Source organism: Catharus ustulatus, chromosome 6 (genome assembly GCF_009819885.2).
Source record: "Catharus ustulatus isolate bCatUst1 chromosome 6, bCatUst1.pri.v2, whole genome shotgun sequence".
In the NCBI taxonomy this organism is placed as follows: domain Eukaryota; kingdom Metazoa; phylum Chordata; class Aves; order Passeriformes; family Turdidae; genus Catharus; species Catharus ustulatus.
This window is the reverse complement of record NC_046226.1, coordinates 12,525,021-12,546,406: the sequence shown is the minus strand read 5'-3', so window position 1 is coordinate 12,546,406 and position 21,386 is coordinate 12,525,021. Positions and strand designations below refer to the sequence as shown.

Sequence of the window (21,386 nt, the reverse complement as noted above, 5' to 3'; positions counted from 1 at the left end):
TGGGTGCATGGTGCTCCACAGGGTGAAGACAGGAGTGTGAATGTGTGATCAGACTGGAGGGGGTGGGAACTCACTTCAGGTCAACCCTTTGTGCGAGAGACACCCTGCTTCACCCACACTGTTGGGTTACACAGCACATGGACAGCAGAAATGAGCTTTGCTGGAGTTGCTTTAAGTCACATACCACCAATTTTGATTTTCTGGGTGTTATTGTACAGCTGTGACGTATTGCTTGCCTTTGCCTTGTACTCTTTCCCTGTGGCTTTTTGTCTCCTTTGTGCCTCAGTAGTACTAGAGAGCATGAGGGTTCTGAGCAGCAGCAGCCACATGCCCTCAATACACACAAGCTCTACTGACACACTTTCTGACTGCTTCTCTCCCTTTTCTGTGGGTGGCCTTGAAGTTCTGTGAGTGTATTTTTTGCTGTGTGATTATTAAGGGAATGGACACACCACAGTTGTGAAGATGGGATAGCTGGAGTGGCTGAGATCTGCAAGTCTTTGTGAAGGGTGTTTTATAAGGATGGATTTTGTTTTCAAAGAATTCTGCATAACAGTGCTGTGATTCAAGGATAAAACTTGAACTGAAGCACCTGATCATTTTCAACAATTTGCCAAGTTGAAAATACTGGATAGACTTGAGGTGAGGAGTGGATGGTAAATATGAACTAGATACATCAAAGATTATCTAATTCCATAACTTGGAGTTTTTTCTTTATTTCTTTCCCTGAATAGGAGTAAACTGGTATTTGAAGAATAGAGAAATTCTCCAAAACATGTCCTGAATCTTAACAAGAACTCAAACTTCGATGCAAAGCCTCTGAACTTTGGCAAGTGAAGTGGGATATAATATTGGGCTTCAAAATTCACTTGAGGTCTATCCGCAGAGTACTGACTGTTCCTTCTAGAGTCTTCACACTTTCTAGTCTGAGTCTGCACCAGGAATCACTCCCAAATAGTGACCAGTGATTATTTGGTTCATTCTCTCTGGAAACCAGGCTTTGAAACCAGGGAGCTGTGCCCATCCCATCCTGTTTGAATATCAGCACACCCAGGCACGTAAACAATGTGCTTCTTCATGAGGCAGTGAAAATCAATGAGGCTTTGAAAAGATATACTCTTTAAAGTCTTGGCCTTATTTGGGAACTTGCAAGAAGCTTGGCTGTCACAGGAGAATATTTTGGCTCCGTGACAGTTTTCTTTTATATGGTTCTTCAGTGAGGAATCTCCTGGGTTTGTGCAGTGATAGCTTGCAAGTGCTGTGTGTTGTTTTCAGCTTTTCCCAGGAATATTTGCTTGAGGAGAAACCAATATTCTGGTCAAAAGAGGCCAAAGACCCCTTTTGACCTCTCTTATCCAAAGTATGTAGAGAAAAAACAGGTTTTCAAAGATAAAATGAAAAATTCCTGGTATTTCACTATTGCTGAGCAAATTCACATATTTTTATCATAATTACTTCTCTATACCCTTTTATTTCTCAATTTGTTTGTTGAGTGCTGCCTTCTGTTTATGTAAGTGTGGGATTGTTTAAGAATAATCTGTTCCAACATCCCACTTTTGATCCTTACACTCCTTGGGAACATCTCCTTTGTGTTTCTAACACCTTGTGAACTGTGGTGGGATAAAAGAGCCTGCATGATAAAGATAAATAATAAACTGAAGGCAGAGTGTCAGAGACAGAAGCATTTTAGACTTGGAGTTGTTTGGGGACAGAGGAGAGAGATTATCTCAGCAGCATTTTGAAAGGATTTCAGAGGAGGTGGTGGAAAGAGAAAGGGGAATTAAAGAAGAAAGGTGTGATTACAACCTAAAAATCACTGTGGCTGTTTCTGAATCCCCTGCCTGTATGATACAGAGGTGGAATATAAAATCACTTTGGAGACTTAAGCTGCACAATTTAGTGAATTCTGAAGGATGAAGGGCTTTCAGGCCACACTGATGTTGGAGACAAGGATGGGCAATGCCATATGGATCTGTCACAACGTGGATACCAGAAAGGACACCCTCAACAATACTCCTAAGTGATTATAGTCTTTGGGGAAACTGAGAAGACAGGGGAAGAGGGTGTGGTCAACACAGTCTGTGGGACTAGTACCTGCCCTGCAGATTCTGCTTCCTACAAAATACCCTTTTCCCCAGGATATTGAATCCTGCACTTTCTCAGGGTATTGTCCCTGCACTGATGGACAGAGGGAATTTTGGGCTGGTGCTGGTGTGTCTGTGGAGAAATGGAGAGTGCCTGGAGCAGAAGAAACCCAAGGGTCCAGCACAGTACTAATGTCACTTAATACTGTGCATCTAATACCAGCCTGAGGTAGCAAAAGGAGCAGTGCCCATGGCAGTGGATGGGAAGGGAAGATTTGTGAAACCTGAGAGAGCTTGAGCTATTTGCAGCCAGTGTAAGGAATGCATCTAGGAATGTGAGGCTAGAAGGGTGTCAGGCTGATGTGCAGTGCTCTGAGACAGAAATGTGAGTTAAAAATGTTGAAGGATAGGGATTCTTGTCTGTGGCTGGAAACTTAAAAGGAATTTCGGGAGCAAAGGAAATAATTTTTGATAGTATTTGACAGTTTGTGATAATTTCTCATTTTATGAGTCCTGTGAATTGATTTCCAGAGCCTTGCTGTTTCTGTCTTCCCTTTCAAGGTCGTTGGGATTCACTGGTTACTCTGTAGCTTCATTCATTAGAAATTAGCTAAGCTGGGATTTGACTAGGATGTTCATCTGGGATGACCTGAACCATTTGCTTCACCAAGTCATTCATACTTGAAAAGACAAATCTCATGTTAAAGGACAGGTCATGCTCACCTCTCTTTCCCTCCAAAGATGAGGGAAGTAGGATTTGACTCATGATCAAGTGCTTACTGCTTGAAGATATGAGCTGGTTGTCTGAACTGAGGAGGTGCCCAGTTCCATTTCAAATGACCTGGAGTGTCCACGTGCTGGGAGTGTGGCTGATGGCCATGACCAGAGCCCAGCTGGTGCCAGACACTGCACACATGCTTGGAGCCCTGGACTTGCACCCCAAGCAATGCTAGGCAGGGTGGCAGCAGGAATACTCAATGTTCCAGCTGTGAGCACTGCTGGCAGGAAAAGCTTTTGCTTGCTGCAGTTTGCTGTGGGGTTTGGTGTACAAGTGAGTCAGTGGAGCTAAAGCCAGATTGCTGTGATTGCAAAACTCACTCCTGATTTCCCCTTCTGTCCTTTCCTGGTCCTGGATACCTTTGTGCAGTTTTGGGATGGACAAAAATGTCTCTCATTGCTGTTTCCAAAGCTATGACTTGATTTCAGGACAGATTGGATGTGTTCTGTATGGCTTGCCTCTTAGTCTAGCCTAAATGATGAAAAAGGCTCTCCCAGCACAGGTAGGGAGGCAATTGGGGTTGTACTAAGCTTGATTCATGGTAGTGTAGGGCAATTTGTACTACTGCTTCTTACCTGGCTGTAAAAATGCTACTAGCTCTACCATAAGTAGTTAATCATGGTTGTATAGACTAAGTAGGCAGTTTTTTTAAAGACAGAGTGAGAAAATGGGATCATTCAGTTGAGAAATGATAAGCCATGCAATTATAGCTGGGCAAGTAGTGTGTGTGTGACCTCCTGCTCTGCTCCTCCTCCAGGCTGTCCTGGTTCCTTCTGGCTGGGTCCTGAGCAGGAGTGGTGGGTGGCTAGGGCTTAGGGCTGCTGGGACAGGTCACAGTATGGTTTGATTTGTACATAGAGCAGAGGTCTGGGGGCTGGCAGAGCCAAAATGAGAATTCAGACTTAATCAGTAACTTTGCTACACAGTCCTGAAGCAAACAGTGGGGCTCTACTCACTATTCCAGCCACTGCCTCAGAAATCCTGTTCTTATTACAGAAGGTACAGGAAGATTGGGAGATGCTTGGAAAATTCTGGTTATAAAATAAACTTCCCCTAACAAGGGGTCTCTATTAGTGTTTTGCTTCTATGCACTCTGTTTAGTGCTTGTGCTTTTGTTAGGGAATTGAATCTCATCCCTACTACCACTGGAAACTGGAGAATTTATTATTTTCAGGTGATATGGGGTCCTAAATGCTGCCTGGGTTCATGGATTGTATAAAGGCTTTTTCTGTGATGCAGTTTTTGTGATTTTCTTGCATTTGACTCTAAAGGGTAACATGCAGCTTATGGTAAAAAGGTATTTTTGTATTCATTTTGACACATCCTTTAATTAAAGTGTCAGACCTAATACTATTCCATTGGAAAAGCCATGGACCCTCTCCAATGGACCCTTCCAGCAGAAGCAGAAGAAAACAGGAGCTGTGATATTTCTCAGCTTCTTAAACAAAAACAAACCAAAAACCCCCCAGTTTTTCAATCTTCAGTCTTTCCTTATGTGAAGAACAAGTGAGGGATAGAAACCTGACATTCAAAACAATACCTTGCAACATAAGCTTCCTGCTTTGGTTTTGATTTCCATAGAATATCGTAAAACATTTCTTCTTTCTATGTCTGGCTCAAAAATATTGGGTCTTACTGATGCTCTGCAAAGAGATTGGTAAGGTGGCACGTATCCATTGACCCTCTGCAGAGCTCAGCATGGCCAAGCCACATGCATTTCAGAGAAAGGACCCCTGAGGTTCTCCTGGGTTGTAGAATATTCTTGTGGCCACTCTTAACTTTCCTCCAGCTTTAAAGGAAGAAGGCAGCATGAATTCTAAACATTGTGGTCTAACTGTGTCAGTGGTGCTTGTTAAGGATGATGTATAATCTTCCTCCCCTATGTGTGCTTTCCTTAGGGAGCAGGCGTTGTCAGTAAGTAAATTCCAAATGAGAGATCACAAAGGGGAGAGGTTGTGGGAATGACCTGGTGCTGCTTGTGGAACATCTGCAGTAGCAGCCAGACACACTTTGGGAGCAAACTGTTCTGTGCCCAAGGGATGGGAAGGTCCTGCTCACACAACCAGAGAGCTGGCAAGGACATCTGGAGATCATCGAGTCCAGCCCTTGCTCAGGACCTTGACCTAATGAGTTTTGAATATCTCCCAAGATGTTGATGAGGCAACCTGTGCCAATGTTTGAGCAGTCATGGTAGAGAAGTTTCTTCTTATTTCTGAACTGAATTTCCTGTATTTCAAAATCTGTGTCTATTGCCTCTTGTCCTGCCGCCTCTGAGAAGAGTCTGACTGTCTTCTTTACTCCTCCACTGTGCATTCTTACATAGTGGTGAATGTGTCTGTAATTATGTGATGTTAAAAGCCTTACTGGAGGCAAGACTTGTTCGTGCAGAGTAGGGCAGAACCTGGCCAGGGTGACAGTGGTGTCACCTTCCTCTGGCCAGAAGCACAGCTCCAGTGACACCACACACTGGCAGCTCTCTCCTGCCAGCGAGGTCATTTGGGTTAGTGTCTGAAAGTGCTGATGAGTGCCAGCATGTAAGGAAGCCTTGGAGGAATCAGAACTTTGTGTGTTCCCATGGGAGGGAGGAAACTGAAATTGCCACAGCTTAGGTCTGGTACTGCTGTCAGAAGCTGTTTCTGAACAAAGAATTCCACAGTGTGTTTGAATAATTCCTGCACACATTTTTTCTAATGTCTTTTGCATCAGATGCAAGGGAAAGAAAAATTTGTGGGGGTTATTTTCAGTTTTTTTGTAGGAAGAAGGGGAAGAATAAATTCTAATGTGATAGCAATGCAGCTCAGTTTTGGCAGATTCTCTATCAACAGCATTTGATAATATTTACACTGAATAACCCCCACATGTAACAGCCTTCCAGCACCTGAAGGAGAGCTGGAAGGAATTATAAGAGCTTGTAATGATAGGCCAAGGGGGCCAGTGGCTCCAGATTGAAAGAGGGGATGTTTAAATAAGGAGAAATTCTTTACTGTGAGCATGGTGAGGCACTGGCACAGGCTGCCCAGAGAAGCTGCCCCATCCCTGGAAGGCTCAAGGCCAGGTTGGATGGGGCTTGGAACAGTCTGTTCTAGTGGAAGATATCCTCACCCATTGCATGGGTTGGAATGGGATGATATTTAACGTCCCTTCCAACCCAAACCATTCTAAAATTCTATGTTCCAGGTGAAATTCCAGGCCTTGATCTGCTCTGAACTTTCACATTATGTGTATGCAAAATCCTCATAAGCCAATATCTCCTTAGACCTGGGTGCTGTGATCTTGTGCTGCAGAGAGCTTGCTCGATAGATAGTTTAGCCATGGAGTGTTATCAACTGCAGGGAGGTTACTTTTGGCCGAGAAACAGAACTGTAAAACTTAGCCTTCATTTTCATCTTGCCTACATCCTACCATCTAACTAGAGAGTGGAGAGGTCTAAGTGTTACAACCCACCCCAGAAGGCAAGGGTAACCCGGGTTTTGTTAAGAGATCCCTTGGGGCAGAATAGAGGGAAATGACACTGAATGCTCTGTGTCTGTAAATATACAAATGTAGGGTTCACTGTAGAACAATTTGGTTGCACAGAAAAGCAGGTATGTACCCATTTTGGTTGTTGTTAACTACAGCAATATGACAATAGTAAAGCATAAAAGTATCACTTAAGAAATGTATAAGAAAGAGAAAGAAAGGATAAGAGTAGAAAGAGCTCACCACCCATGGGCCTCATGCTGGGGCTTGGTTGTTTTATTTTTGATGTTTGTTGGTCAGAGAGATGGCTGCAGACTGATTCCATGAGGAGGTGGTAATGGTGGTTTTCCTAAAGAGGCAGTGAAGAGAAATGCCCAGACCACACCATCTATTGGGTTTATTTTGTCAGGTTCAGGTAGGCACACCCAGGTACCTCTGCTGGGCAGGGATTTTAAACTGGATGATGTAGTGTTGTGGATCAGGGTGTGCTGTGGGACTCTGTGACACCTTCCAAGATGTTACAGCTGCCTGTTCTGTCAGTGCAGTTGGGTCCATTATGGCCCATCAGCAGAGATAAAAATCTTCAGGCCATATGTGAGTGTCCCAGTCCTGCCTGGCAGGGGGTTATCCCAGCTGAGCCCACTGGAGTAAGGATGAAGTGGCAGGACCCCCTGGCAGGGTTTCCCTCTGTCCTTTCCTCCTCAACACCAGCTGTACCCGCAGGATTGGGCTCACCCTGCTCCTGGGCAGGCACTTTGCACATGAGCAGCTTCCCCCCAGTGTCTGAGCATCAGCATTCTGTGTGGATCCATTGCTCTCCCCAGGCCTGGGATGGTTAAACAATAGCATCCCCATTATCTTATCTCATGTTCCTGTCACAATCCAAATTCCACTGGAGGTGTGGGCTTTGGGGATGGTTGCAGGTGGCCACCTGCTTCTTTGCAGTTTGCTCCAGTGGGAAAAGGCACTTCTGTGGTTGTAGAAATGTTTAATCCATGAACTGTTTCAGTTTCTCACAATAAGAAGACCCAGTTGTTACTAGGAATACCCTTCTAATGTTTACCAGAGAAGATGTCTAGTAGGCACTGATATTTTTCCGGTCAGAATAACTTCTGTCTTGCCAGTATACTTGATAATGAGTCTCAAATTCAGGCAATAATGTGAAGTTGCTTGGTTCATGGTGGCTGCTACTTTTGACTGCAAGCATGCCACTGAGCAGTTGAAACACTTGTAAGATCTGTAAAATCTATAAGACTGGCTTGCTTGGGGAGGACAAGAAGCCAGGGTGTTTGTGGTGGTTTGTGTATTTGTATTCATGTCTGAAGCACACAGGTGTGTGTTTGTTGAGATATCAGGTGTACACCTTACATAAATGTCCAAATGTTTTATTGTGAAGTGCCCTTTAGTGGATGACCATGGTTTATTCAGACACTATTTCCAGTTCCACTGACATTTCATTTAATAGTGGTGATAATACTGGTCGAGTTTTAGCCTCTAACTTCCCTTTTTTCCCCACTTAATCCCTCCCAACTTGGAAAAAGTAGAATTGACTAATTTCAGCTAGCTTTAAGAAAGTTTGCAACATATATTTCCTTTTATTTTCCCTGATAGTTCTGTGTTTGTACAGATACTAATCAGCAAAGATGTAGCTGCTGTAAGATACTGTTGCTGTCAGGTCAATATTGAGGCAGTGTAATTCATTATTATAGAGCAGATGTCTGTCTACAACATGATTCAAATTTATCTATGCTGAACTGAAAAAAAAAAAGTTGATAATTGTTTATCTGGGAAAAATAATAAATTGCTACCTTGCACTTCAAATTTCTATAGCCTTGTCCCTTTCCTTGGAAGGGATTTTTGTTTTTTAATGAATAGGGTCAGGGAATGGTTTGGTTTGGAAGGGGCTTTACAGCCCATCTTTTTCTCTTCCCCCTGCCATGGGCAGGGACGCCTTCCCCTAGACCAGGTTGGTCAGAGCTTCATCCAGCCTGGCCTTGAACACTTCCAGGAATGGGAACTTCTCTGGGCAGCGTGTGCCAGTGCCTCACCACCACTGCAGCAAAGAACTTCTTCCTAATATCTATTCTTAATTGACCTTCCAGTCTGAAGCACTTGTCCATTGTTCTGTCACTACATTTTGCATGATTTTAAGTAATTTATCATAAACAGGAAGCAACGCCCCAACCCTGGTCATATCAAATAACATTTGCAAGCTATGCAGACTGAATCTTGGTTTTTAGATGTTTGGGGTCTTAACCATATTTCTTCTTTTACCAGTTTGGATTTACCTCATATATCCTTGTCTGTTGTATATGTAAACTGCTTTTCCATTTTCAGCTTTCTATGGCAGCCAGCACCATACAATCCCACACTTGACTGGGTATTTCAGGCACTGTTGCAGTGATCGATAACTTAATAATCCGTAGGGAGCTTTTAGTTTTCACCCCGACTGGCTCAGTTCTGTTGGATTGCTAGCTGTGACTTGGTGCTATCCCCAAGGGCTGATAGAAAATCAGTAAGAACCACATTCCCTCTGGTTCACTCCAGGGCATCTTCCCTAAAGCACTAGAATAAGGCAGATGAGGCTGTGTTTGGAAAAACATCCCCTTTCAGCCCTGTGAGCTGCTGTGTGCTCGTCTGCACCTGGTACAGAGTATCTGTTCATGAAAATGGTATGTGATACTCCCAGTATGATAAGAGGAAACCTGTGGGAGAAGAATGTGGGGAAGACATCAGCCATCCTATGATCAGGAATCTCAAATCCTGGGATTTGCAAGGCATGAGGCATACTTGTGCCGAAGTTGAGAGGGAAAAAACTGATTTTTTTCTGTGGAAATATTCATGGGCTATGATATTTTTAAGATATATAAATGAAGTAGAATTTTTTGGTGAAGGTTGATACCAGAAAAATCAAGCTTTTGTGGTCAACCTGAAAACCTGAGAGTGAAAGGAGAAGCCTGAAATATGTTGGATTATCCTTGTGTGTCAAAATTCACACTGTGTTTTAAGGCAACACATAATAGAAATCCCATTGATAAAAGGAGGAAAAAAATTTTCATTTTTGTCCCACCCATCCTTTCCTTTAACAGCTGAAGCTTTGAGTCAATACTCCAATACTGAATACATCCTCGCTCTGTAAATTTAAGGGCACTGCAATTATTTTTACCATTTTCCCAGTACATGAACAGACTAAGGTAACCACTCCTTTTCTATTTCAATAAACACTTTAAATCTTATTTTCTTAAGCCAAATAAAGACTTTTGAACTTGGAGACAATCCTGTCAAAAGATTTTTCAGCATATTCTGGGATGCTGCCTGTGATTGCCACGTTCTCCACTGTGCAGAAATTTTGGAGCTGCAGTGAACGAACACTCATTAGATATGCTCTTGTTGGCTCATTTCCCTTCTCCTTTCTGTTTTCTTCCTCATGAATTGAAGTGAATGCTGAATTTTTCAGCACAATTGCAGGGTTTTTTTTAGAGTGGTCTGAATATCACTTCACCATAATGATAATGCAGGCTTAATGACAGAAGTCCACTGTGTTAGTGGCTTTCCTGCTTTCTTGAGCAAGGGAATGAGTAGTTACTTCATTAAAATATCTCAGTCTGTTTGTGATCGGATAATGTCACCAAGCATCTGGCAAAGGCTTTGGTGGAATCTCAGGTCAGGAGGACAAATACTGATACGCTGATATACTAAATTACAATAATGCAAGATGTTACACTAGAGGAAACCAGGCTCTTAGCAGAGGATCAGCATGAGGCCCTCGGATGGCAGTGAAATTCTAGTTAAAGCCAGAAATTTCACCAGTACCCTCTGCCTTGTTCTGGTTTGTCATATTTCCAGGCTTTTTTTTGCAGCCTTTGCTTTTTTGACAAGCTTTCATCAAGAATAACCACTTCTATTAGAGTCTCACTTCTTTGTTAGAGCCCAGCATTGAAATTGCAAATTGTTTCCCAAAAGCTACTGCTTGTCTTCAGTGGGAGGGACACTCAGTGTCACATGTTTTTGGCCTCTGATCAGAAGGTGAGGTCTGGGTCCCACAGTTCCCATTACATTAATTGTCCCACCCAATGTTTAGTACATTTTTCTTTCATGTGACATAATTTCAAGTTTTGGTAAAGTGTGGGACATTTGTCATCAAATGTCTGGACTGGTTATACTGCCAGGAAGGGAATAAACAACTTCTTGTAAAAAATTTCATTGCTGGTTGTGTTTTCTGACATAATTTCTGTCTGCTTCTCAAGATCTTCAATCTGGCTCAGGGCACAGGAAGTTAAAGTCTTTGCTAAAAAGTTATAAAGAGGTATTATAGCCTTGCATTTGTTTATGTATTTGGCCATTGCATGAGTTCATGTGACTTTCTGAAGCCCCCGTGAGTTCTATTTGGTAAAATTTCACCCTGAGCCTCATTCATATCTACAGCAGGACATGATCTCACTGCTGAATATGGGAATCCTAGAAATTAGTTAACCAGAATTGAGACTATTGGTTGTCTCACAAGATAGAAGTCCTGCTGTTTCTGTCTGTAATGCTATCAGCTGTTGTGAATGTGCTGGCCAAGAAAAAAAAAAAAAAAGGTAAAATGTTATCCTAATGAAACCTTTCAACAGCTGACCTCTACTGTACATGAAAACTTTGTGGAGGATGTTTGCTTTTCTAGTCCTTCACAGTGAACTCATTGATGACAGAAGCCTTGACTTGAACAGCTGACTATTTATTTGCATTGTGGCTGCAGAGAAACTGCAGACATTGGAAGACCAGATAGTGATTTTGTCAACTTTGTTTCAAGGAGCATGCTTAGGGGAAGGCAGTAATTGCTCTTAATTCTGGAAAGGTTTTATTTTAGATAAACAACTTGAAAAAGAAACACATTTCAAGTGAAAACCAGCCCTCTTCCACTTGATTCAAGTTATTGGAAGATTGTGGTGAGCAAGAAAACTTCAGAATCCCATCCTTCCCCCATGAGGGATCTTGGCTAGCTCTGAAGATATTAAACTATTTCCTTCAAAGTCAGTAGCAGAACAGTTGCTTGCAAGGGGTACCTCTCCTGTGCCCAGCTGCTGTGTACAGTGAGCATACTTGCAGTGAAGTTCAGCCTAAATATGGAAGCAGCTTCTGTTGACGGTTGCACTGTTCTGCTCTCTGCCAATTCTAGTCTTTCATTAGGCTGTAGCCAGAATCACCTACCTCGCAGTCCTTCTCTTGCTGGATGCTTGTGGAAGAGTTAATTTCTGTCAGATGGTGTGACTGCATGTGTTCTAGTGCTCCTACAGCGTGCCTTTATTGTCACTTAATACTATCACATTTGTTTAAAGGAAATAAAATGAAACCCAAGGTCACTACTACATTAAAACACCATGTCTCAACTAAATATGAATTTATTTTTTTGTTTCCAAAGCTAGGTTTTTTTGCCATGAGTGCCTTTTCCTTTCATTGCAGTCCTATATTTTTCAGAGCCATGAGATCAGATGCCACAGTTACCATGGCCTGTCCCCAATCACTGTGTCTAGGAAATGTGGCAGTCTGTACCCTTTGGATGCTTTTCAGCCTTCAAATCCCGCAGCTCAGTGGGACAGCCATTGCCCTAGAGCACAGTGAACCTCAGGAGCTGTACTTGGGTTTGGATATTTCAGACTTCAGCCAAAATCCTCCCTAGGTTTCCTTGTGCTGGAAACCAGCCCTAGCAGTAAAAGAGGCAAGTCAAGGTGGGGAGCAGCCCCAGAGGTAACTCTGAATTTGCTGTCTCCTTGTGACAGCATGTTCTCCACTGCCCCATTCTCTCTCCTTCCTAGGGCTGGGGTTGATTTCCCAGGGTTTGAACGTCCCTCATTTCCAGCAGTGCTCACCTTTCACCTGCTCCCTAGCCAGGAGGTGACTGGCAGAGCCTGTCCCTGCCCTGGCCGGTGCTGGCACCCCTGGGTGGCCCCAGGCCGTGGTGGCTGATGCTGAGCTGTGCACAGCCTCAGGGTTAAAGCTCCCCCTGGCCCTCCCCATCTCGCTGCTGAGTTTGGCTGCCGGGGCAAAGTCTCCCCAGTCCCACAGCTAACACCACACAATCCCTAAGCAAGCTGGTGATGGAGTCACCCAGCCTGTGGTCCCTGCACGTCCGGAATTTCCAAGGGATTGCTGTGGGTGAGCTCTGGCTCCTGGTGTTTGGGGCGTGTTCCCCAGCACTGTGAGCAGTGTTTACCACCCCCCTCCCATCGCTGCCGTGCTGTTTCAGAGCAGCAGACGTGCCGTGCATCGCCGGGCCGTGCCGTGCCAGGAGCGTGGCCGTGAGCTCCCCACGGAGGAGGGGCTGCCCCGCTGGGCCCGCCGTGCCTCGTTCTCCCGGCTGCCCAGGAGTGGCTTTTTGGTCGGCACAGGGCGGAGTGGCCGTGCCGGGAGCTCGTGGCCATGTGTGGCCCCTGGGTGCGCAGAGGATGCTCTGCCCCTGCGCTGGTTGCGCTGTTGCCATGGCGACTGCGTGCGCTGTTGCTAGGCAGCTGAAGCATCCTCGCCTGCACACTGCAATGCCACGAAATGCTCAACTTTCCTCATTGCCATCTCCCTTCTGTGATCTCGCAGATATGACTCCTTTGGCTCTTATCCCACTTCATTCAGTTGCACTGCCGCGATTTCTTGGTGTTAACCCTGCAAACCCAAAAAAGCCCGCATGGCACTGCAAATAGGGTTTGTGGCAATGAGTTCAGGGCTGAAGGAGTTAAAGTGGTTGGGGATAGACTACAGAGGAAATGATTTCTAGCAGATAAACTACTTTAAATGTTCTGGCATTCATGGAAGGGGAGGTTTGTGGATGCAGTCTTTTGTTCCATCACTGATGGTTTAAATGGTTTAAAATATCACTCCAAGGTAAGAGAATCAGCTTGAATGGGCCTAATTAATCTCTTTGGTTACAATATATATTTAGTTTTTTATAATCCTACGCTTGTGCTTGCTGATTTTGATGTAGCATGTGAATGATAATTTAGCTGTGAAGCCTGTCGTGTACCATATTTGACTTATTTGGCTTGAATAATAAGGATACCAGCCTGTATTCTTGGAGTATACTGCATTAATCAGACTTGCAGGAATGATCACATGGTACTCTATCGCCTTTTCCTGTTAGCTGCTGCTTGTCAGCAGCTGGCTGAGCTGTAGGCTGCAGGCCAGTATCTGCATACCCTTTCTCCTCAGAATATTCCAAATATACTGTCTCGTCATTATGCATTTTGCTGCAGTTTGACAAACTAAATGGTCCTCTGCACGTTAAGAAGATTATTTTAAATTTCAGAGCATTTGTGTAGTTGCTAGGCCATGTATGCATTTGAAGAATTCAGGTAGGCTCTCTGTTTTATACATCAGTGTGCTTGGTTTTTGTTCTCACAAGGTTTTTGCTGTGTAATGTCAGTCAGCTCTACAGTTAGTTCTTCAATGTGCAGATATTTATTGCGTTTTAGAATCTCTACCCTGTGCATGGGGAGAAGTGCTTGAAGGGTTCGTTGCAGGTAACGGTAGCTTAACTGCATGATGAAGTGCAAAGCTGGGTAATTGATTATATCTTGCACAAATTTCATAGCCATGCAGCCAGAAACAGCGAGTACAGGGTAGTTATAAATATAAACCAGAAACTGTTCTCTTTAAAGGGGTCTTTGCTATTTTTAGTTCTGGAGAATCTGACAGATGCTCCTTCAGGATAAAATACTGATGGTGATAGAGAAGAGAAAATTGATGCTTGGATTGTACATAGGATTATATTTTATGCTGCTGCAGAGTATATATGTCTTTTTCATAACCTTGTAACTGCAGAATTCCTTATGAATTACATTTAAAATAAGAATATTGTTGAGTTTTTTGGGGGTTGGTTTGTAGTTTGCCAACATTTGAGCAACTGTGATTGTTAGAATATAAAATTAGCACTTTTATTTGATATCGGTTCTGCTCTCTGCCCCCTCTCCTCCTCCATCCCCACCCCCAGTATAACTCCATCCTTATGCAAGTATTGAGGTCTATTAAAACCCCAACAGATATTTGAAGAGATTAAACAGAATTTTTATCCTCACTAACAGACAATTATTTTCCTATGCAGTTTGGGACTTGAAAAAATTCTGGTCAGTAGTTGTGGGGTAGGGAGTGTCTCACTTTTGTAAAAAAAAATTTGTTTAATGTGTTCATTTCTTATAACTTGTGTTATAAAATTGTCCAGATAAAATGGTGACAATGTTGAAACAGCTACTATATATGTTTGTCTGTATATGGTTATTATAATCTATCTTAAAAATACCTTTCTTTTTGATTCAAAAAAATGGATTGTTTGACCAAGTATGTAACTAGAGAAGATGATGGATTATCTTTCTATACACAATGAGCATTCTTTATCAAATACCTTAAAACTAAACTTTCTACCCTCAGATGAGATATTTTTAACATTATTTCTGCCTTTTGTTAGGCAAATATGTTGGCAAATTCCATTATTTTGTGACTTGCTGCTCAGTTCTGTGTGTGAGTGGTGGCAAAAGCAGCAAAAGCAGGTACAGGACACCCCCATTCCCCGAAATGTTCTGATTCCAGCTGCAAGGGCTGAGGAGCTCCAGGCTGACTGTGTGTATGTCTCCTGTTGTGAAATGCAGCATGAATGCTGTCTGAGGGGAAAGATTTTACTGGAAGAGCAGATAATGCTGTGTAACTGCTGTTGTCAGGGCTGTCAGGAGATGCTTGGAATCCTGACATTGCTGATTGTTGGCAGTAAATTAAGGTGCAAATGGGCCCCAAACTTACTGTGCCACTGACTGTGCCCACAGTTGTTTGTATTTCTGCCAGTTGGTTGGGTCCTATTCTTAATTGAATGAAATTCTCAATAAATCTACAATGAGAAAAAAAAAAGGATGCTTTTAAAATTCTGCTTAAAAAGCTTTAGCTGTCTTTCATTGGGTTTCCTAGACATCTTGGGCCAGAAAGACACCTAGTTTTATGGCAGGAATGGTCAAATGCTGATTACACACCCATTAGGCTTATTAAATTATGTGTCATCCTCTCTTAGACTTGATTTGAAAATAGTATTAACATTTGATGTGCAGACTGCTAAGCATTTTCTTTTAAATTTTCTGTGCTGGTAGGGCTGGCGTTTCTGTATAGCACCATTTAAATAGCGTTTATTTATCAGGAATTTCCATGGTGTTTTGTTGAGGTTGCATCTGCATGTTGATGGGGGATTTTATGGTGTGATTATTCTCATGCCTGTGGCTGTTTTAGGTTTTGATGGCATCAAAACATATCTTGTGAGATAAAGATGACAAAGAGGTCTGGTTGAGCAGTGGGGTGGAAGCCTCCCTGCCATGGGCTCCTGGAAGCAAAGTGGCTGTAGCAGCAGAGGGCACTCTTCTCTGCCCTAAGCCCAAGGCTCTGGGGTTGCCCCACTCTCTTTTAAAGGTTTCTGTCTTCAATGTGCACAAAACACAGGCTTGCACTCGTCTCTCACCTTGGCTTTAAGCTGGAGTGGTGCTCGTGTGTGTTGCAGCAGCAGCGCTGTTTCCATCCCGCAGTGCACCCTTGGTACACAGCTGTCCCCAGCAGTGGAGAGCCCAGTGGTGCCTGCTCATGCAGACCCAGCCATGACATCTCTGTGTGTTACTCTGCTTTTTTCTTCCTGTGTCCACACTGGGTTCCCAGTCGCTGCAGGACTCCCCAGATGGGTGCTGCAGGCTGTGGCACCCTGAGCCCATGCCAAGAGGCATCCCTGCAGTCAGGCCACACAAGTTCCCCCCGATTTCATCTTGATGCAGCCATCTTCACTTCCCTGGTGAAACGGTGCCAGGTTATTTTTGTGAAGTGCTAGGCAGCTGCTGGACCTCTCTGAAGAACTGTCTCACTTAAAGGCTATAAGTGACTGGTGTAGTGTTTGTGAAAAACTTACTTGTAAAGCCCTTTGGGATGAAATCTTTCCTATGTGGTTACTGGCTGGATGAAGACAGGCTTAAGCCTCTGAAAAAATAGGGAGTAAATCCATAGAATAATCTCACAGCTTCTTGTATCAGCCAAGCTTGGTTTATCTTCCTCTTGGAAAGAACCTAATATCCCCTGAAAAACTTTGGTTTTAAAGCAGTGGTTAGTGGAGCTATGCCCCTTCTCAGTCCATACGGCTTTCTGGTTTCCATGTGCTGTGGCTTGGGCCCATTGTATTGCTGATTCCTGCCCTGTCTTCATGAAACCCCAAAGATCACACACATTTGGGTTATAACTGGAGGCAGGATTGTTGATAAGCCATGCTTTTATGATGTGCTCCTGGCCACACTGCTGTGAGATGACTTTGCACGTGAAGCCATCAGGAGGATGGTGCACTTGGCCACGAGCAGTGCTCTTCATTTGGTATCTTCTGCCCAGATTTAGCTGTCTAGTGGCAGAACACAAATGCATTTTCTTTTCTTTTGTTGCTATGCCTTTATCTTTCTGGGATATTACTTGGTATTCTTCGCAGTGAGCTGGTGTCTGTCTATTTCTGCTACACCGCCCACCACAGCATCGCAGTATTTTTAACTACATCTTCTATTCCCTCATCCAAAGAGCAAAACTGAGAATGCTACAGGAAGGAAGATGAGTCTCTCAAAGCGAGCTGGCTCTGAAGGGAGGAACTGAAACCCACCGATGAATAGAAAGCAAAGCTCAGAATGAACGTGGAGCGTTTGGGTGCCATGGTGCATGGAGAGCCTCTCACCTCTGATCCCCAAAGCTGCAGCAGCGTTAGAAGATGCCCTCTGGGAGCAGGTGACCCCTCCATGTCTTTGGGCACATGAAGGCATTGAGTTTATTGTGCCTATAAGCATTTCATGGCTTAGTTTAGCTGCACAATTGGATCAGCACACAGGAATTCTGATGTTTAAGCTGCTTTTGCTGCTGCCAAGCAAAAAAAATCTTAAAAAACAGAATACACCAAATTAGTGAAGAATTTTGGTTTTAACATGATTCGGCAAAATGAATTCTGGTGACAGGTGCTCATCAAATGCTTGCTGTGACTCTGAGTGCAGCATTCTCCTCTCTCTGGTGACCAACAAAAGGACACAAGGAAATGGAATGAAACTGCATCAGGGGAAGTTCACATTGGACTTCAGGAAGACATTCTTCACTGAGAGGGTGGTGGTTTGCTGGAGCAGTTCCCCAGGGAAGTAGTCACAGCACCAAACCTGTCAGAGTTCAAGGAGTGCCTGGACAATGCTCTTAGTCATGTTATTTAGTTTTTGGTAGTTCTGTGAGGAGCAGGAAATTGGATTCAGTGATACTTATGGTTCTCTTCTAACATGAGATACCCTATGATTCTGTAATTTCACTACTGACAGCATAGGCATCTCCAGGTACCTGGCATGTTTATTAAAGAACATATAAAGGACAAGCATGATCATTTTATAAAGATGGATATTACAGTAAAAAGCACGTGACTTTTCCTTCCCCCTTACCCAACAAACAGTAAGTTGATTTATCAAAGGGACAAAAGGCTGGTGCTATGAAGGGATGCAGGCCTGTCTCCTGTAGCTTTTCCTGCCAAAAATTCCTGAAAAGGAGGCCTTTTAAATAATCCAGATTTTCAGAAGTGACACTGCAGTTTGAATAGCCAAGCAGCTTTGGGAAGCTGTAGGTGAGGTGACAGCCAGCATGGCTTCACTAGGGGTGAATCGTCCCTGACAAATGTGGAAACCTTCTGCAGAGAGGTTACAGGAAAGAGTGACTGTCATCATCTGCCTGGATTTGTGCCAAATGTTTCACACTGTCCTGCACAACACCCTTGACTCTAAACTGGAAAGGCATGGATTTGACAGATGGACAACTCGAGGGATGAGAAATTGGCTGGATGGTCACACTCAAAGAGCTGTGGTCAACAGCTTGATGTGAGGTGGACATCAGTGCTGAGTGATGTGTGGCACTCTCAGGGGTCAGTATTGGAATTGGCACTGTTCACATATTTGTTGGCACATGGACAGTGGTCTAGTCTCTGTTCCAGGTCAGCCTTTCCAGGCATCAGTGGGAGTGAGCACACCCTCAGCGGGTTTGCCAGTGACACCAAGCTGTGTGGTGCAGTCGGCTCACTGGAGGGAAGGAACCTTGACAGACTTGAGAGGTGGCTCCATGTGAACCTCATGAGGGCCAGCAAGGCCAAATGCAAGGTTCTGTACCTGGTTGAGGGCAATCCCAAAACATGGAAAGTGTCCATGGCTGGGAGGTTGGAACTGAATGATCTTTAAGGTCTCTTCCAGCTGAAACCATTCTATGACTCTATGACAATAGGATTCGTGGTCCTTGGTGCAAAAAATATGATCATATTGATGAGAAGCATCAGGAGAGTTGCCAAAAAACTATTTCAAGTTGCTACAGGAGTGTAGCTTCTGTGTAGAGGGGTAGTGGGATTGTAGCACTATGGAGAAGTGGAACAGATTGTTGTTCCAAGTTGGTGACTCTGACCTTCAGGTTAGATGGAGCAGCTAGTGAAAAACACACCAAATGGTGTAGCTAATCTTTTCTGACAAGAGGGGAAGAAATTTGAGGAGCAATTGTTTCTGAGTTCAAAAGGTGTTAAAATGAAGGGAAGAAAGCAAGTTTAAAAAGGAAAAAATTCAAGGATGGTGTCTTGGCAGACCATAATTAGTTGCAGGATCTTGTGACCTGCATAGCTGAACTCTCCAATTATATATCATATTCAAAATATCCTGTAGGTGCTTAATAAATAACCACAAATATGTAAACCTGGAAGCTGCAGGCTGGCCAAGTCTCTGCTTGCTCAATGAGTGTCCCCAGGAACCAGCTGCTTATGTTCCTCTCTTTAGTCCTTACATGGACACAGGCAAATCCAGAATCATGGAATGGTTTGGACTGGAAGGGACCTTAAAGATGGTCTAGTTCCAATCCCCCAGCCATGGGCAGGGACACCTCCCACTAGACCAGCTTGCTCAAAACGACATCCAAACTGGTCTTGAAGGCTTCCAGGGATGGGCCATCCACAGCTTCTCTGGGCAGCCTGTGCCAGTGCCTCAGCACCCTCACAGTTAATAATTCCTTCCTGATACCTAATCTGAACATCCCCTCTTTCAGCCTGAAGCCCTTCCCCCTTGTCCTATGAGAGAAAAGACCCTCTCCATGTTGCTTGCAGCCCCTTTAGGTACTGGAAGGTGCTGTAAGGTCTCCCCAGAGCCTTCTCTTCTGCAGACTGAACAACCCCAATTCTCTCAGCCTGGCTTTGTGGCAGAGGTGCTCCAACTCTTGGATGATCTTCATGGCCTCCCCTGGACTTGCTCCAAGAGGCTGATGTCCTTCTTAGGATGGGAGCCTCAGAATGCAAAACTTGATAAAAACACATTGATGAGACAAAAGTTTTTGATTCTCTGCAGGAATTGGCTAATCTAGTTGTTCCTTATGCAGATGTGAATATTCCATATGATCTCATCAGAGAAAATGCTCAAGCCTGGGGGTCAAATTACGGTCCCAATAAGAGCTATAATACCCTTTGCCTAATCCTTCACCCTTCATTTTGTGGCTGAGAGAGTAAATTTTATTTTTTTTTTTCCAAAACAAACTTGCACTTAATTAAAAAAGGAGGAAAAGGACTAGTTTTGCATTTTTCTTTTGCTGAAGGTGATTGCCTCAAATCCAGTTTTTGATATTGGAAATTGATTTTTGATCCTTGGATTTTGGACAGTTGTTATTTATCCACACAAGGCATACACCCTGAGGAAATGTTGCTTCCTTAAACAGCAGATTGAATCAAATGTTTTTGCTGACATATTTTTCCCTGTGACAACTGACACTGCAGTTGCCACATATTTCAGTGGTTTAGCTCAGAGACATTTGAAGAGAAGGAGAGAAATGCTTCTAAGAAAGCAATGTGAGAATGCTGTTGCTGGAAATTAAGATAAGCACATACTATTCTCACAGTGGCTATGTTGAAATATTTCTACTGAAGAGGAAAATAGATAGAGATTCTTTGTTAGAGATGGTGGAGTCAGATTTGGCCAGATTTTAAGGCGCGAAAATTCTGATGCTTGGGTATATAATCTTATCCCAAATATAAATATGAAAGGAGATTTATCCCAGGATATTCACTGGATTGGAGGAGGTTAGGAGGCAATTTCCAGTCACAGTTAGATCAGTGTAAATTGTGGTGTGTGTATTTAGAGCCTAAAACAAGGGGCTGTCTGTGGAAGAGCATTCCCTTCTTTTTTCCTGTTGAACTGTCAACCTTGCAGAGCACCAGTCTCCCTGGTGCCAAAGGCTTGGTTCAGCTACCTGAGATCTGCAGTTTAATTCATTTCCAAACCCAAGGAATTTCCTCTCTGTTCCCTTTGCCTTCTAGGCATGATAACCTGTTTTTGCATTTTTATCTTGTCTCTCTCATCTCCAAAACAAGTTTATCCCTTGCTCCATTTTTTTAACTCTCTCTCATCTCCAAAACATGTTTAGCCCCTCTCATTTTTTTAACCAACCTTGTGGTAATATTTACAAACAAGAAGTGTCTGCTGTTGTTTAATGAGGATCCAGACACAGTTTTCAGAACTGAAGGTAGTTATCAAGACACATGGAAATTGATGTCAATCTTTAAAATTGAAACAAGCACCAGTACAGGTGACTTCTTTAAATAACAGAATTTATGATCATTTTTTAATGCACCTATGGGCATCCATTAGAGCAAGTCATTCTCACTCCTGTGTTTTCTAAGCCTAAAGGTGTGAAACATTTCAGTTGAACTTTCATAGAAAATCAGCTGCTGCCCACTGCTCCCTACCAGCAGTGCCTGCTTCATAGGGGTGGATGCTTGGTTTCAACATTCTGGTGTCTCCCAGAGATGCTCATTATCTCTGTCCCCATCCATATTTTTGGTTACAGAACAGTGTGGATGTCTGAATTCCCTCTTGCCTTTTCTTGTGCAAGAAGGCTAATGGATAAAATTGCTGGTCTGTTATTTCTGCTATTCATAAGGTAGATACAGGATATGGGGCTTCTTCCTATGATCTGTTTTAATCCTTGTGGTGTAAAGCCTCAGACTAACTTCCCATTAAAATTGTTCTTGGGAGGGAAGGAGACAGGAAAAAAACAGGCTGAAAGGA

General features: G+C 43.5%; 1 protein-coding gene across 5 annotated transcripts in view; it reads left to right on the top strand.

Moving 5' to 3' along the window:
- Nucleotides 1–13,416: 13,416 nt before the first annotated feature.
- The window catches only part of EVL (Enah/Vasp-like), a 117,571-nt gene continuing 109,601 nt past the window's right edge, over nt 13,417–21,386 (top strand). For 2 of the 5 annotated variants that reach the window (XM_033062731.2, XM_033062734.2), the window contains exon 1: nt 13,422–13,643. In XM_033062731.2, coding sequence (XP_032918622.1) covers nt 13,621–13,643 — 23 coding nt within the window. In that variant the 5' untranslated portion in view covers nt 13,422–13,620. Of the gene's footprint in view, nt 13,644–13,789; nt 13,812–21,386 lie in introns of those variants that run through there. The other 3 variants (XM_033062735.2, XM_033062733.2, XM_042779392.1) reach the window with 3 other exon arrangements.